The following is a 12,375-nucleotide window of genomic DNA, read 5'->3' as shown; positions in this document are numbered from 1 at the left end:
TGGTTTGTGTTCAACCTTGTCAATTAAGTTTGTCATTGGATCTCAAACTGTCACAGTATCCTCTCCAGATCCCCTGACAATATCCGGATCCGCTCCGTACTGTCCCTGACCGTACGCACCAAATCCCCAGCGTCCTTACACACCTCCGAAGCGGACGTACAACCTCCAGTCACCTCCGGAGCAGGCCTGCAACCTCCAAAGCGGGAGTATTAGGATTCTGCAAGCCCTGCTCCAGGACTTGCAACCCCGATACCTATCCAACTCAGTTCCGATTATTAACCAGTAACCAAACAAACCCACACATAAGTATATAGACTATTGCTGGTAGAGTTCTGTTTGGTACACAACGTCTTGTACCTACTTAGATACCGTATGTAGTAATTGATTTAGACTCCTAGCGAGTCCTAAAGGGCCTACTCGTAGCATCTTTGTGACACAATACTACAGTTCCTTGGCTCCTCTTGTATTGTTGTGTAGTCCTGTTTGTTCAGTGTTGTTGCGGGTTGCCCTTTGATCGTAACAGAAGGTGTTACAGAAGTTCATAAAAACTTGGGTTGATACTATGCCTCAGAGGCTTCAAGATTGTATAGATATGGTGTGACAGTTTATGGAGTGAAGAGGTCATGTCTGCCACGTGTGCTGGTGCATTGCTCTTGCCTGTTCCAACAGCACTTTCTGGCTGCACGACAGATACGTCATGTAAACAGACCCTGATGACTGCCGGGTGAGAGACAATCACAGAACAACACAACGGAATATACCGATTTCACTGCTTTGCGCGGTTACCCCTGACTTACTGCCCTGCGTGGTTACACCTTCACTTATTGCATTTACTGCAACATATGGGAGGACAGATGACAGGGTGGTGATGTGGGAAGCTTGCCTGCACGTGCACTCAATTATCAATTACTCTAACAACACGTAGTGAATATTGTTTCAAAAACACAGTTTTGATCATCTAAATACGCGCTACAATTTGATACAATATCAAGTATACAACTGCATTTGTAAGGGGCTGACCCTGAGGGTAGATGCCAGACAAGATCAGATGAATACGATGAGGTTTGCCGGCCAGCAGCCTGAGAGTGGAGAAAGTGTTCTGATGTGTTGTTCGGAGATGGTTTCTAGTGATATTTGGGTGCTGGAGGCCCTGGAGAAGGCGCGCTGGGTCGACCCAATGTTGGTATTGCAGGAGGGAAGCTGGTGGAAGTGCTCTTGGGAGCAGCGGATTGAGCCCCTGAGAATGAGCAACATATCATATGTCGGTGCTGACGGGAATATTCCGCTGTTTGTATAATTGATATAGACTTCAGTGCCTCTCTCGGACTTTGGACTGATGCTTGGCCAAGCTCAGCTGCTCCATGGTCGCGTATGAATCGACTGTTGCAGAGTACCGGACGAAATGCAACCTTGTATGCGGCTGCGCTGTGGCGCTGACCGTGTGTCACCTGTAGCTGAGCCATCAACATGGGCGTCGCGTGATGTTGTCCAAGTGTACCAAAATGGCTACCACCTCGCATTTTACGGAGAGGCGCGACCACGCCATTTTGATGTACTTACCTAGGCAGATATTGGTTGGAACAATGACGTCCCTCAGCCCAACAACACCTAACTGTTTGTGGTCGAGCGGCCGCACCGGGCCAAGCTGCGAAATGCTAAGCTTCGCTAAGCTTTCTAGCGCTGATGACAAGCCTTTGGTTGGTCGTATTATCAATGGATCCATTCGGTCATCAGCTCAAGTGCCGGCATCCGACATTGTGGGAACTCGAAAGGGGAAAGTCTAAAGATCTGCATACAAAAATAATTATCAATAGTGCGACCTCATGAAAGCACTCCAGAAGACCCTCGTAAAGCCCCTCAGCTTCCTTCCGTTCGGCCGTCGTAGGCCCGGGAATAAACAATGAACAACAAAGCCGGCGCAGTCTGGCAAGCCATGGCCATTGATATTGTGTGCCGATAGCTCCGGTTCAACTCGTATCACGAACTCGGGTTGACAGATCAATAATGTCAGTGGAGCGTCTTGGCACAGAAGCTTGTTCATTAAGCTTCTTGCTGCTCCGTATGCTTTGTTCGTGATTCCAGCTCCCAACCGACCCTTGTTCGCTCCTTCGGTCTTTGTACACCTTGCTCACATTATCCGTTTTACATCCACTCGTTCACTATGCACCTTCTACTTGCCTCTGCTGCGCTTGCAGCCTCTTGCAATGCCTTCACTCTCCCCTGGACCACGCGAGCAACCAACCCAGCCCTTCTACCGCTCCCCCTTGCACATTTCGACACTCCAAAATATGCGCGCCCACTCACGCTGGACGAGGCTTTGTCAGGTGCGAATGCCTCAGTCACCACCATCAAGCCCGAGGATCTCCAAGACGCCAGGAACAAATTGCCTGCGCTAGTGATACCCAACAATACGACACTGCCGAACAATACGCAGACTCTGGATGAGGAGCTGGAACGATTCGAAAAGAGACAGGGGACCTGCTCTAATGTTCGTGTCCGCACGGAATGGGATAACTACTCCGATGATGACCGACAAGCATACATCGACGCTATCAAGTGCTTGATGAACAAGCCTCCCTCGGGTCAATTCAGTGTATCTCAAAGTCGCTACGATGATCTGGTTGGCCTTCACCAAACATTGACCCCGAATGTTCATGGTAACGCAAAGTTTCTACTCTGGCACAGATACTTTGTATGGACTTTCGAGTCGCTTCTCCGTGATGAATGTGGGTTTGATCGCGAGCTTCCTTGGTTTGACGAAACTCGATATGCGGGTAACTTCGCGGCTTCATCAATTTTTAGTTCTCAGTGGTTTGGAAGTATCAACCTTGGTGGCCAGTGTGTGACGGACGGTGTGAGTACTTACAGTGCCGAGTCCGACTCCGAAGTGCTTTGCTGATATGACATTAGCAATTTGCAAACCTGGCCATCAACTATGGACCAGGAACCAGCAACACGCCTCATTGTCTGGCTCGAAACAACGATGATTCGAAGACGATCAACACCGGCAATGCGATTGTTGACGCCTGCAATAGCCGCTCTGATTATGCTGATATGGCTGCATGGTAAGTGGGATTATGATACGGCTGTTGAGACGCTGCTAATCAGGTGATAGCGCGGAGGGTGGTGCTCATGCATGGGGTCACAACGGAATCGGGGCTGTCATGCAGGATGTTTACGCATCTCCAGCAGACCCTGTCTTTTTCCTGGTAAGTGAAACTGTTATGGCTATTAGACGCTGCTAATTTGATGATAGCACCACGGTTTCATCGATCGCAACTTCCGCATTTGGCAGAATAACGGAGGTAATGCGCGTGTGACGACCGTCGACGGCACTGACGCTGCTGGTCATCCTCTGACCCTTGACACCAAGGTCAACGTGTATGATTTCCGCCCTGACGTACGTATTGGCGACATTCTCGACACTAGGGGATCGACGTTGTGCTACAAGTACAACTACTAGCCAGATTTAATCCGCAGGCTGAGTAGTATACATCATCTTCTTGTACATATCTTTCTTACGATTCTTCGACGTGGATGCCTGCCTGTGGTGTATGGCAAGGTGCTTCAGCACGTATGGCCTAGGCATATACGCTTTCTTGGTTTTCAATAGACACAATTTTTTTCACATAGCTTCGAATGGCATTCAGTCAATATTGTCTACGATATGCTGCGCTGTTCGGTGTTGTGGTGCTTGCGTGCTTGCGTGCCCGGTCTGCGACAAACCATGAAGAGCCGAGCCGAGAGCCGGTGGCGCACAGACGGCAGCTTCTTCCTGCCATGTTAATTCCCCTCACCTTCACACGACACTTTAATATTCACATTTGATCGTTTCGAGACCAACCATGGCTGTGTTTGAAGAGTCGAAGAGGAGGCCAGATGTGCGGGAGACAACGCCGTTGTTGTCTCGCACGAAGTCAGGAGAAAGAAGAGCTGGATCGCGGGGCTTTTCCGTACAATGGCTCCTCATGCTTTGCGCCTTCCTGGTCTCACTATCATTTGGCATTACCCAAGTGCCGATGCTGTTTGTCATGAGGGTTATGACTTGCGATGCATATTACGAACATCCACGCCATATGCGCGACCCTTTGGCGAAAGATGCGTGCGCAAAACATGAAGTTGAAGCAAGCACAGCGCGATCCATTGCGCTTCTCGGAGGTTCGACAACCTTGTTTGGCCTCTTGAACCTTCTCGTCACCGGCTGGACGATCAAGCGCCTAGGTGTTAAGAGAGCCCTCATAATTCAGATATTCTGGCCCGCCGTAAGGCTGCTCGTGCAAAACATCGGCGTATCGAAGGGATCCAGTGCGGGCGTTCTGATCTTGCAGGCCAGTCAGATCATCACCATTGTTGGTGGCCCGAATGGCTATGTCCTTGCCCTGAATTCGTTCGTGGCGGATGTTGTCGAGCATGAGGGTCGAACAGGCGCACTGGGCCGCCTTCAAGGCTGCATGTTGTTTGGAGCCGCCGTCGGGTTCCTGATTGGAGGGCTCATCGGAGAAGCATTTGGGATCGCCGCGCCGTTTCGCATCACTGTGATCTTGTTCTTGCTATCATGTGCTTACGTCGCGGCATGCCTCCCCTCGACGCCACCGCCTGAAGAAAAAGACAGCCGGGCGGACCAGCCGGCAAATGGCCTTGGGCGTTTCTTTGGTCCGCTCAGGATATTCGCCCCTCAAAAGTGGACACTCATCGACGGTCGCAAGAGCACACAATTTGGAGCATTGACGCTTGGCCTGGGTGTCTTCTTGGGCATCCTAGCTACCGGCTACATTCCTACGCTGCTTCAGATGTACGCCACAGACGAGTTTGAGTTCGGTACCAAGGCCAACGGTTGGCTCATCTTCATGTACTATTCTTTGCGAGGTTTCTTTCTGTCCTTTGTCTTCCCTCGCATCATCTCAGTCGGAAGAAACTGGCTGGAGCCGAGCAATGCAACACCAACAACATCGGCAGAAAACGAGCCGTTTCTCAGCGAGTTGCATATACCTACATCACCCAACAAGATCGGGCATATTGATCCCATGGGCAACGACGTGGAACTGGCCGGACCACCACAGCCTGACGAGAAGCAAACATTTGCATTCGATCTTATGTATGCGAGGTTCAGTCTCCTCCTCGACGGTGCTATGACAGGGCTTGCTGTGTTTGTTGCACAGGACTACCAGCTTTACATTGTGGCAGCGCTCCTTCCGGTCGCGGCTGGAACTGCCGCTGCCTCGAAAGGTACGATCTTGCAGATGCTCCCAGACAGCCAGCGAGTAGATGCGCTAAGCGGGATCACCCTTGCCGAGAACATCGCAAGACTTTCCACTACTGCGGTCTTCGGTCTGGTCTTCGCAGCGCTCGCGGAAGTAGGGAAGATCCCTCTGGTCTTCGTTTGTAACGCTGCTGTTGCGTTGCTCGGCTTTACAGTCCTGCTCTTTTCGCGATTTCCGCCAAATGGCAGTCGGAGGGTCGATCTTTAGGTAGCGCTTCCGAGTCGAGCTTCACGCCACCCGCCTTGCGGTTTAACGGCCCGTATATCTGGTCTCGCTTCACAGGTTAAATGCGCACCCCGCACCGCATCGGAGGGGGATTTTTCCGTCTCCACCTCGATTCCAGCGATGCTCACCACAACAATGGTGGAATGGTACGTGGGTACCACGCTCTATTACGCTCTAGGTACGGAGGATCAACAATTGAACCGGCTTGGAGCTGCGAAATGTAGCATGACGTGGTATTCCGTGATGTTCGTGAATTCGAGTACAAAATGGTCACGGAGAACGTCGCGTTCCATGGGCCATACTTCTGCGTTGGTGACACGAGACGATCATGAAGCTCGGTCAAATTCTCACCGGGGTTGCATTGGGCTTGCTACCTGTGCAGGCTGTGGCTCGCGCCCTGGGTGGTAAGCCTAGCGACTTCATCATCGCGGAACGTGCACCGCTTCAAGATATTGTCACTTGGGATGAGCATTCACTGTTCGTTCATGGTGAGCGCATCATCTTTTGGGGTGGTGAGGTGCACCCCTTCAGGTTCGTCCACGTCTTGTGGTAACGGGAACTATCTGCTAAATGTTTGCAGACTTCCGGTTCCAAGCCTATGGCTAGACGTGTTCCAGAAGATCAAGGCGCTCGGGTACAACGGCGTATCTATCTACACACCTTGGGTCCTCCATGAGCCCAAACCAGGGTCATTCCAAGCTGAAGGTGTCTTCGATTACGGACCATTCTTTGAGGCTGCGAAGAAAGTCGGTGTGTACCTTGTTGCAGTATGTGTACCGAAAAACCTAATGCACAAGCTGACCATGTAGCGACCTGGTCCATACATCAACGCTGAAGTGTCGGGTGGAGGTTTCCCAGGCTGGCTGCAGAGGATCTCTGGAAACCTGCGAACACCAGATGCCGACTATCAACAAGCCTCGAGGAATTACATCGAACACATTACACCAATAATCGCGAAAGCTCAAATCACTAATGGTATGGGTAACAAAAAGTGTTCAAGCGCAGGTCACTAACCAACCCGGACAGGGGGGCCCGTGATCCTGTTTCAGCCCGAGAATGAGTACAGTGCGGGCCTCAACAACGTAACCTTTCCGGATGCTGACTACATGAATCATCTGATGAAGCAGTTTCGAGACCTTGGCATAGTCGTACCTCTCATCAACAACGTCGCATGGCCGAGCGGTATCAATGCGCCAGGCACTGATGCGCCGGTCGATATCTACGGTCATGATGCGTATCCTCTTGGCATGAACTGTACTGATCCTACATACTGGATTGATGATGCGTTGCCAGCCAATTGGCGGGAGACTCATCTTGAGCAGAGTCCGAGCACGCCTTACATGGTGAGTTCAGCGGCCCATTGTGAGACTTTTACTGACTTGACCAGCTCGTAGAGTACCAAGGCGGAGCTTATCAACCATGGGGTGGAGATGGCTTTGAGAAGTGCGCCGAGTTCACAAACCATGAGTTCGAGCGCGTGTTCTACAAGAACAATATAGCTGCTGGCGCCACGATATTCAACGTCTACATGGTATGCTGATTGTTTCACCTTGTCAACGTCAGGTTGGGTTCAGTACTGACAGAATAGACTTATGGCGGCACGAATTGGGGCAACCTAGGTCACGCAGGCGGCTACACTTCCTACGACTACGGCGCAGCCATCACAGAAGAGCGCCAAGTACACCGTGAGAAGTACGGCGAGGCAAAACTGATCGCCAACCTCGTGCACGCATCACCAGCTCTGGCTAGCGCAGTATCGGGCTACAATACTTCGGGAGTTTACACCGATTCTAAAGAGATCACCACTACACCACTATTCGGGAACACGACAAACTTCTACATCATGCGTCAGACCAAGTACAACAGCTTGGCGTCGACCTCGTATAAGCTCAAGGTTCAGACCAGTGCCGGGAATCTCACCATTCCGCAGCTCGGTGGACAGCTCTCAATCAATGGCCGTGACAGCAAGATTCACGTGACCGACTATGATGTTGGTGGCTTCAACCTGCTCTACTCAACAGCCGAGATCTTCACGTGGAAGAAGTACGGCAGCAGACGCATTGTCGTAGTCTATGGAGGCCCCAACGAGCAGCACGAGCTTGCTGTGTCCAAGACAAGCGGCGCAACAGCTGTCGAAGGCTCTGGCGTCAAATTTGCCAATCGCAACGGCAACAGCATCCTCAATTGGCAGACAGACGCGAAGCGCCGCGTTGTACGCATAGGTTCAGATTTATATATCGTCATCGTCTCGCGGAACGAAGCGTACAACTACTGGACCGTAAGCACCTTACCCGCAGGCAGCGCATACTCACACGACTACACACCGTCATCCGACCTCATTGTGCATGCCGGCTATCTAGTCCGCAGCGCCTCGATCTCAAGCGGCAAGATCGACCTCATCGGCGACATAAACGCAACCACCACCATCGAAGTCATCGGCGGCGCGCACGAGGACATCAATAGCCTATCCTGGAATGGTAAAGACCTCGCCTCAAAGCGCGACCACAACGGCTTCCTTAGCGGCAGCGTCTCCTTCTCAGCCCCTGAGATCGAAATCCCAGACCTCGAGTCGCTGACATGGAAGTCCATCGATGCGCTGCCCGAGCTGCAGCCCAACTACGACGACTCCGCCTGGACCGACGCCGATCACACCGAGACGAACAATACGTACTGGAAACTCACCACCCCGACTGTGCTCTGGGGTGCTGAGTATGGATACAACACAGGATCGCTGCTCTTCCGCGGTCACTTCACTGCAACAGGTAACGAGACCGTTTTGCACCTCAATGTATCTGGTGGATCTGCGTTCGCGTTCTCCGCGTGGGTGAACTCGACGTTCCTTTCGTCCTGGACTGGGATCGGCGACGCCGCGATCGCGAACCAGACGTTGTTGCTTCCGAAACTGCAGCATGGTCGTGATTACGTTCTGACCGTGCTTGTCGACCATATGGGCCATAACGGAAACTGGTAAGCCCGCTGCACCCATGTCTACCATCAATGCTGATCCTCCACAGGTTCGTTGGATACAACGAAATGAAGACTCCCCGCGGGATCCTGGGCTACTCCTTCCCCAGCCACACTCTTCCATCATTCAGCTCAAACTCATCCCGTGCCGACGACGGCATCCGCTGGAAAATCACTGGCAACCTTGGCGGCGAAGACTACCGCGGCGGTCCACGCGGTCCTCTAAATGAAGGCGCTTTGTACCCCGAACGTAACGGATTTCACCTCCCCTCCGCACCAACAGAGTCTTGGCCCAGCGATGTCGGGCCTGCATCCGGGTTGAGCAAGCCTGGTGTGCGCTTCTACCAGACTACGTTCGAGCTCAATATACCTAAGGGGTGGGATGTACCCCTGTCTTTCGTATTCAATGGCGATAAGTTCACGGGCAAGGGGCGGGGATGGCGCGCTCAGCTGTGGGTTAATGGGTATCAGTTTGGCAAGTTCGCGAATGGAATCGGGCCGCAGCGAAGGTTCCCTGTGCCGGAAGGCATTTTCAACTATCACGGTGAGAACACTGTGGCCATCAGCGTCTGGGCGCTTGAGGAGGGTGGCGCGACGCCAAAGAGTATCGAGCTTGTCGCTGGTATGGCTGTGCAGTCTGGATATGGCGATATCGCTCTCTCACCGATGACGGGCTGGGAGAAACGAGAAGGGGCGTACTGAGCTCAGTCAACATATCTGTTCTCAGCGTACTAAGGAGCGTGGTGTGGTTCGAGGACCTAGTGTTTGTATAGGAACATCGAAGTATTCAGTACGTATATCTAAAGTTGAGGTTCTGTCGATCCGTCAAGTCATCTCTCTCGGCTTGCAATCCGATCGCTGCTTCATCCTGCGCCACACCATACAGTCTGTCTCTGCGCTTGTTCTCAAAGATGCAGAGGGCACAGTAGACCACGCCAGTGATCGCCATAAGCGTGAACGCAACCAGTATAGCGCCGATACCTAGCGGATGTGTTGGCGACTGCGAGGAGATGAAAAACTGAGGACCAATGATGTTGCCGACGGCTATGCAGATGTCACATTTGACAGATCACAAGATGCAGAATATACATACCATACATAACAGCACAAGTGATGCCCATGAAGATTTTCTTGGTAGCCCCGCCCGTATTCGAACTGCTAAGACTCAACGTGAGCACCCAAGACACATTGTAAAAGCCCATGAGGTATGCACCAGCCAAGTTCACATTCCTCGTTTCGGCAAAGTGCAACGTATGTACCATGACGGCGCCGATCAAATACATTGTGGCCCCGAAGATCCAGAAGAAGCATCGTACCTTCGGCACGTACATCGAAACTGCAGTCAGCGTTGCACTGGCCACCATAGCAACTGCAGCTTGTGGTGTAGCCATGAGAAGGGTCTTTGTCTTGCCGAAGCCGTATCCAGAGATAGTTAAGGAATTGAAGTTGGTGATTGGGGCAGCCAAGTGCTGATAGTCAGATCATGTAGCATTTCGGGTCCTTGAAAGCCTCTAGTATCTGCCTTGGGTGAAATTTCTGGTGTCTGGTCAGCGCCAACACAAGTGTCTTGGAGTGGTCCTCATACCTTTCGCGACTCAATGCCAGTCTGGGTTGGTGCAAGGCGGATTGCGGCAAGTCTTTTCTCTTCCGCGTTGAAGAACCATGCCTTGGCCGGAGATTCTGGCATTGCGAAGAAGAACAGAATACCAAGCAAGAGATTGAAGGCACCGTATATGAGGAAGATGTACTAAGGCACTCGTTAGCCGCGGTCTCACTTTGCCATCCAAAACACCTTGCCATCCACATGGACAGAGCGCCTCCGATCTTTTCGATGCCCTAGAAAGGATGCGGCCAAATACATCAGGAAACGTGTTATGCCAGAACGCTGTTCGTAGCGAATGCTTGTCTGGCGGACACCACATCGCGTTGATAAGCATCATACATAGCAACGTCGCCGCTTCAAGCATGCCCGTAATAAACCGAACTGTGGCCAGTCCGGTGAAGTTGTGGCAAAGTACCAGGAAGCAAAGACACGCTCCCCAGGGTGTAAGGCATATGCCAACGTACGTGCCGACTGGGAAGCGAGTGATCAACCAGAGCGTAGGGAACTTCATTGCAAGGTATCTAAAGTAGAAGATACTATCGAGCCAGCTGTACTTCTAGTTCTCCAGGTATGTATCTTTTTTGATTCCTAGGACAGCAGCATAGCCCAAAGCATTCTGAGATACAAGTCAGCAAGGAGATTAAGGATGCTTGGCTAGCGGGACTTACCTTCTCCAGGAAAGCAATGGTCAGGCACACGATGGCGAGAGGCATGATAACCAGGTCTGTCTTCAGCATCAGTCGCTTGAGCTGAGCTTTCGTGAGGGTCTCGACGGTCTCATCGATCTCATCTTCCCGATCACTCTTTGGTGATTTATCGCCAACATCCATCTCTTTCAAGCGTTTCTTAATCGCTACCAAGCTTTTCTTAATCGCTACCAAGCTTTTCTTAATTGCTGTACGTGTTGTAAAAAATTCAAGTTATGCTTAGAATGTGAGGCCCTCAAGGCAAAACGTTTTGTTCGAGCTGCGGCAAGGATCAATGATGAGGCTGGAAAATTACGAGAACCCTGTCTGAGTCAAGAGGTGGATGAAGCGAACGTTCCAAATGTTCAAAGTGGCTGCCATCTTTTATATGGAAACTACTGTATCTGATATTTACGTACTGCGATGCTACGTTTGCATTGTGTTCCTGCATCTGACGGAACGAACGCTTTACCGTGTCCGTGCGCGTAATGCGCGGATTCGCGTAATGCGCCGAACCACCAAAATAGGTCCACCAAAAATGAGGCTGTAGAGCCACACACAATGGTTATTATCATGAGATTTTCTGGTGGAGTAGTCTATAGACCTATATGAACAAGTTCCTCACTCAAACTTTTGTGGCACTCTGATTGGGCGGCCGTGGCTGTTGTATTTTGCCGGAGGGGATGGGGAGCGAGGCACGGCAGCAGCACGACTACGGGCAGCTGCACTACCACGATTCTGCTTCTTCCTGGGTGCTGCAACCTCTGAGGCCTTGCGCTTGCCTCTTTGGGACAATTGTATAGGTTTTTTGGTGTTGCGCTCCCTCTGTTGATGCTCTTTTTCGGCCTTGCGTTTGGCAACCTCCTGAGCCTTCTCAGCCTTCTGCTGCTCACGCTCTTCCTTCTCCCTCAACTTCTGCTCACGCCTCTCCTGTGCAATCTTCTCCTTGTACAGCTTATTGGCGTGCCTCAGTTCAGCCATCTCTGCTTTTTTGAGCACCTCTGCCTTCTGCTCTTGTTGTTTTGCCTTCTCACGTGTGCGTGCTTTCTCTACTCTACTAGGAGAGTAAAACTCGGCTCCACCGTGGTAGTCCTTGTGACGCTGAAGCTCAAGAGGCTTGCTCTTCTTCTTGTGCTTCTTCTGAGTCTTGAGAACCTCCTTAAGGCCTGTAATCTCGTGGTAGAGGACTGAGTTTTGAACTGAGATGTGGTGGAGTGAGTGCCTGATCTTTTTCAGGTCTTCACTGCCTTCGTCCTTGGCGACTTTACGCAACAGAGTCTCTGATTTGAGCCAATCCTTGCCACTGTAGACTGAAGAAGAGCTTCTGTTGCTATCGGAGCCCTCAGGGGTGGGCTTAGCAAATTGCTGGAGGATTACGTCGGGTCGGAGGGGTGCTATACCTGTAGCCTCAAAGGACCTGAGTATCAACCCCTGAGTGAACGTACTCGTCCACGCCTTCCAGAACAGGTGGAAGAAGTCGCCCTTCTTGATAACCAACAGTCCCTGGCCATGGTGAAGGTGTGTTGTGAGCTCCTTCGAGTACGCTGTTGAGAGAGGCTTGAACATCACCACATCGAGTGGCTGGAGCGTGTGGGTTGAATGAGGAGGAAGTATAGCCAAGAGTATCCTGTTCTGA

At 51.6% G+C, this 12,375-nt stretch overlaps 4 protein-coding genes across 4 annotated transcripts; 3 read left to right on the top strand and 1 right to left on the bottom strand.

Moving 5' to 3' along the window:
* The first annotated feature begins 1,999 nt into the window (after positions 1-1,999).
* Positions 2,000-3,634, top strand: BU25DRAFT_393734 (Di-copper centre-containing protein). Its single transcript, XM_033704710.1, has 4 exons — positions 2,000-2,854; positions 2,911-3,065; positions 3,116-3,209; positions 3,257-3,634. Exons 1-4 carry the CDS (start codon positions 2,162-2,164, stop codon positions 3,461-3,463), a joined length of 1,149 nt encoding a protein of 382 aa, XP_033561289.1. The 5' UTR covers positions 2,000-2,161; the 3' UTR covers positions 3,464-3,634.
* Positions 3,635-3,810: 176 nt separating this feature from the next.
* BU25DRAFT_411182 (MFS general substrate transporter) lies at positions 3,811-5,612 on the top strand. Its single transcript, XM_033706488.1, has one exon. The coding sequence runs from the start codon at positions 3,846-3,848 to the stop codon at positions 5,466-5,468; it is 1,623 nt and encodes a 540-aa protein (XP_033561288.1). The 5' UTR covers positions 3,811-3,845; the 3' UTR covers positions 5,469-5,612.
* Positions 5,613-5,814: 202 nt separating this feature from the next.
* BU25DRAFT_393729 (glycoside hydrolase family 35 protein) lies at positions 5,815-9,189 on the top strand (the record flags this gene model as incomplete). The annotated part of the gene is made up of 7 exons (XM_033704709.1): positions 5,815-6,017; positions 6,067-6,253; positions 6,296-6,461; positions 6,513-6,829; positions 6,874-7,017; positions 7,075-8,453; positions 8,501-9,189. The coding sequence occupies 7 exons, from the start codon at positions 5,815-5,817 to the stop codon at positions 9,150-9,152; spliced, it is 3,048 nt and encodes a 1,015-aa protein (XP_033561287.1). The 3' UTR covers positions 9,153-9,189.
* A 48-nt stretch (positions 9,190-9,237) lies between these two features.
* Positions 9,238-10,883, bottom strand: BU25DRAFT_431702 (allantoate permease; the record flags this gene model as incomplete). Its single annotated transcript, XM_033708671.1, has 6 exons — positions 9,238-9,494; positions 9,544-9,919; positions 10,036-10,197; positions 10,310-10,609; positions 10,649-10,669; positions 10,722-10,883. 6 exons carry the CDS (start codon positions 10,881-10,883, stop codon positions 9,238-9,240), a joined length of 1,278 nt encoding a protein of 425 aa, XP_033561286.1.
* Positions 10,884-12,375: the final 1,492 nt, after the last annotated feature.

Source organism: Macroventuria anomochaeta (genome assembly GCF_010093625.1).
Source record: "Macroventuria anomochaeta strain CBS 525.71 unplaced genomic scaffold BU25scaffold_18, whole genome shotgun sequence".
NCBI lineage: Eukaryota > Fungi > Ascomycota > Dothideomycetes > Pleosporales > Didymellaceae > Macroventuria > Macroventuria anomochaeta.
The sequence above is the reverse complement of the archived record's forward strand: the minus strand, read 5'-3'. Positions and strand labels throughout refer to the sequence as shown.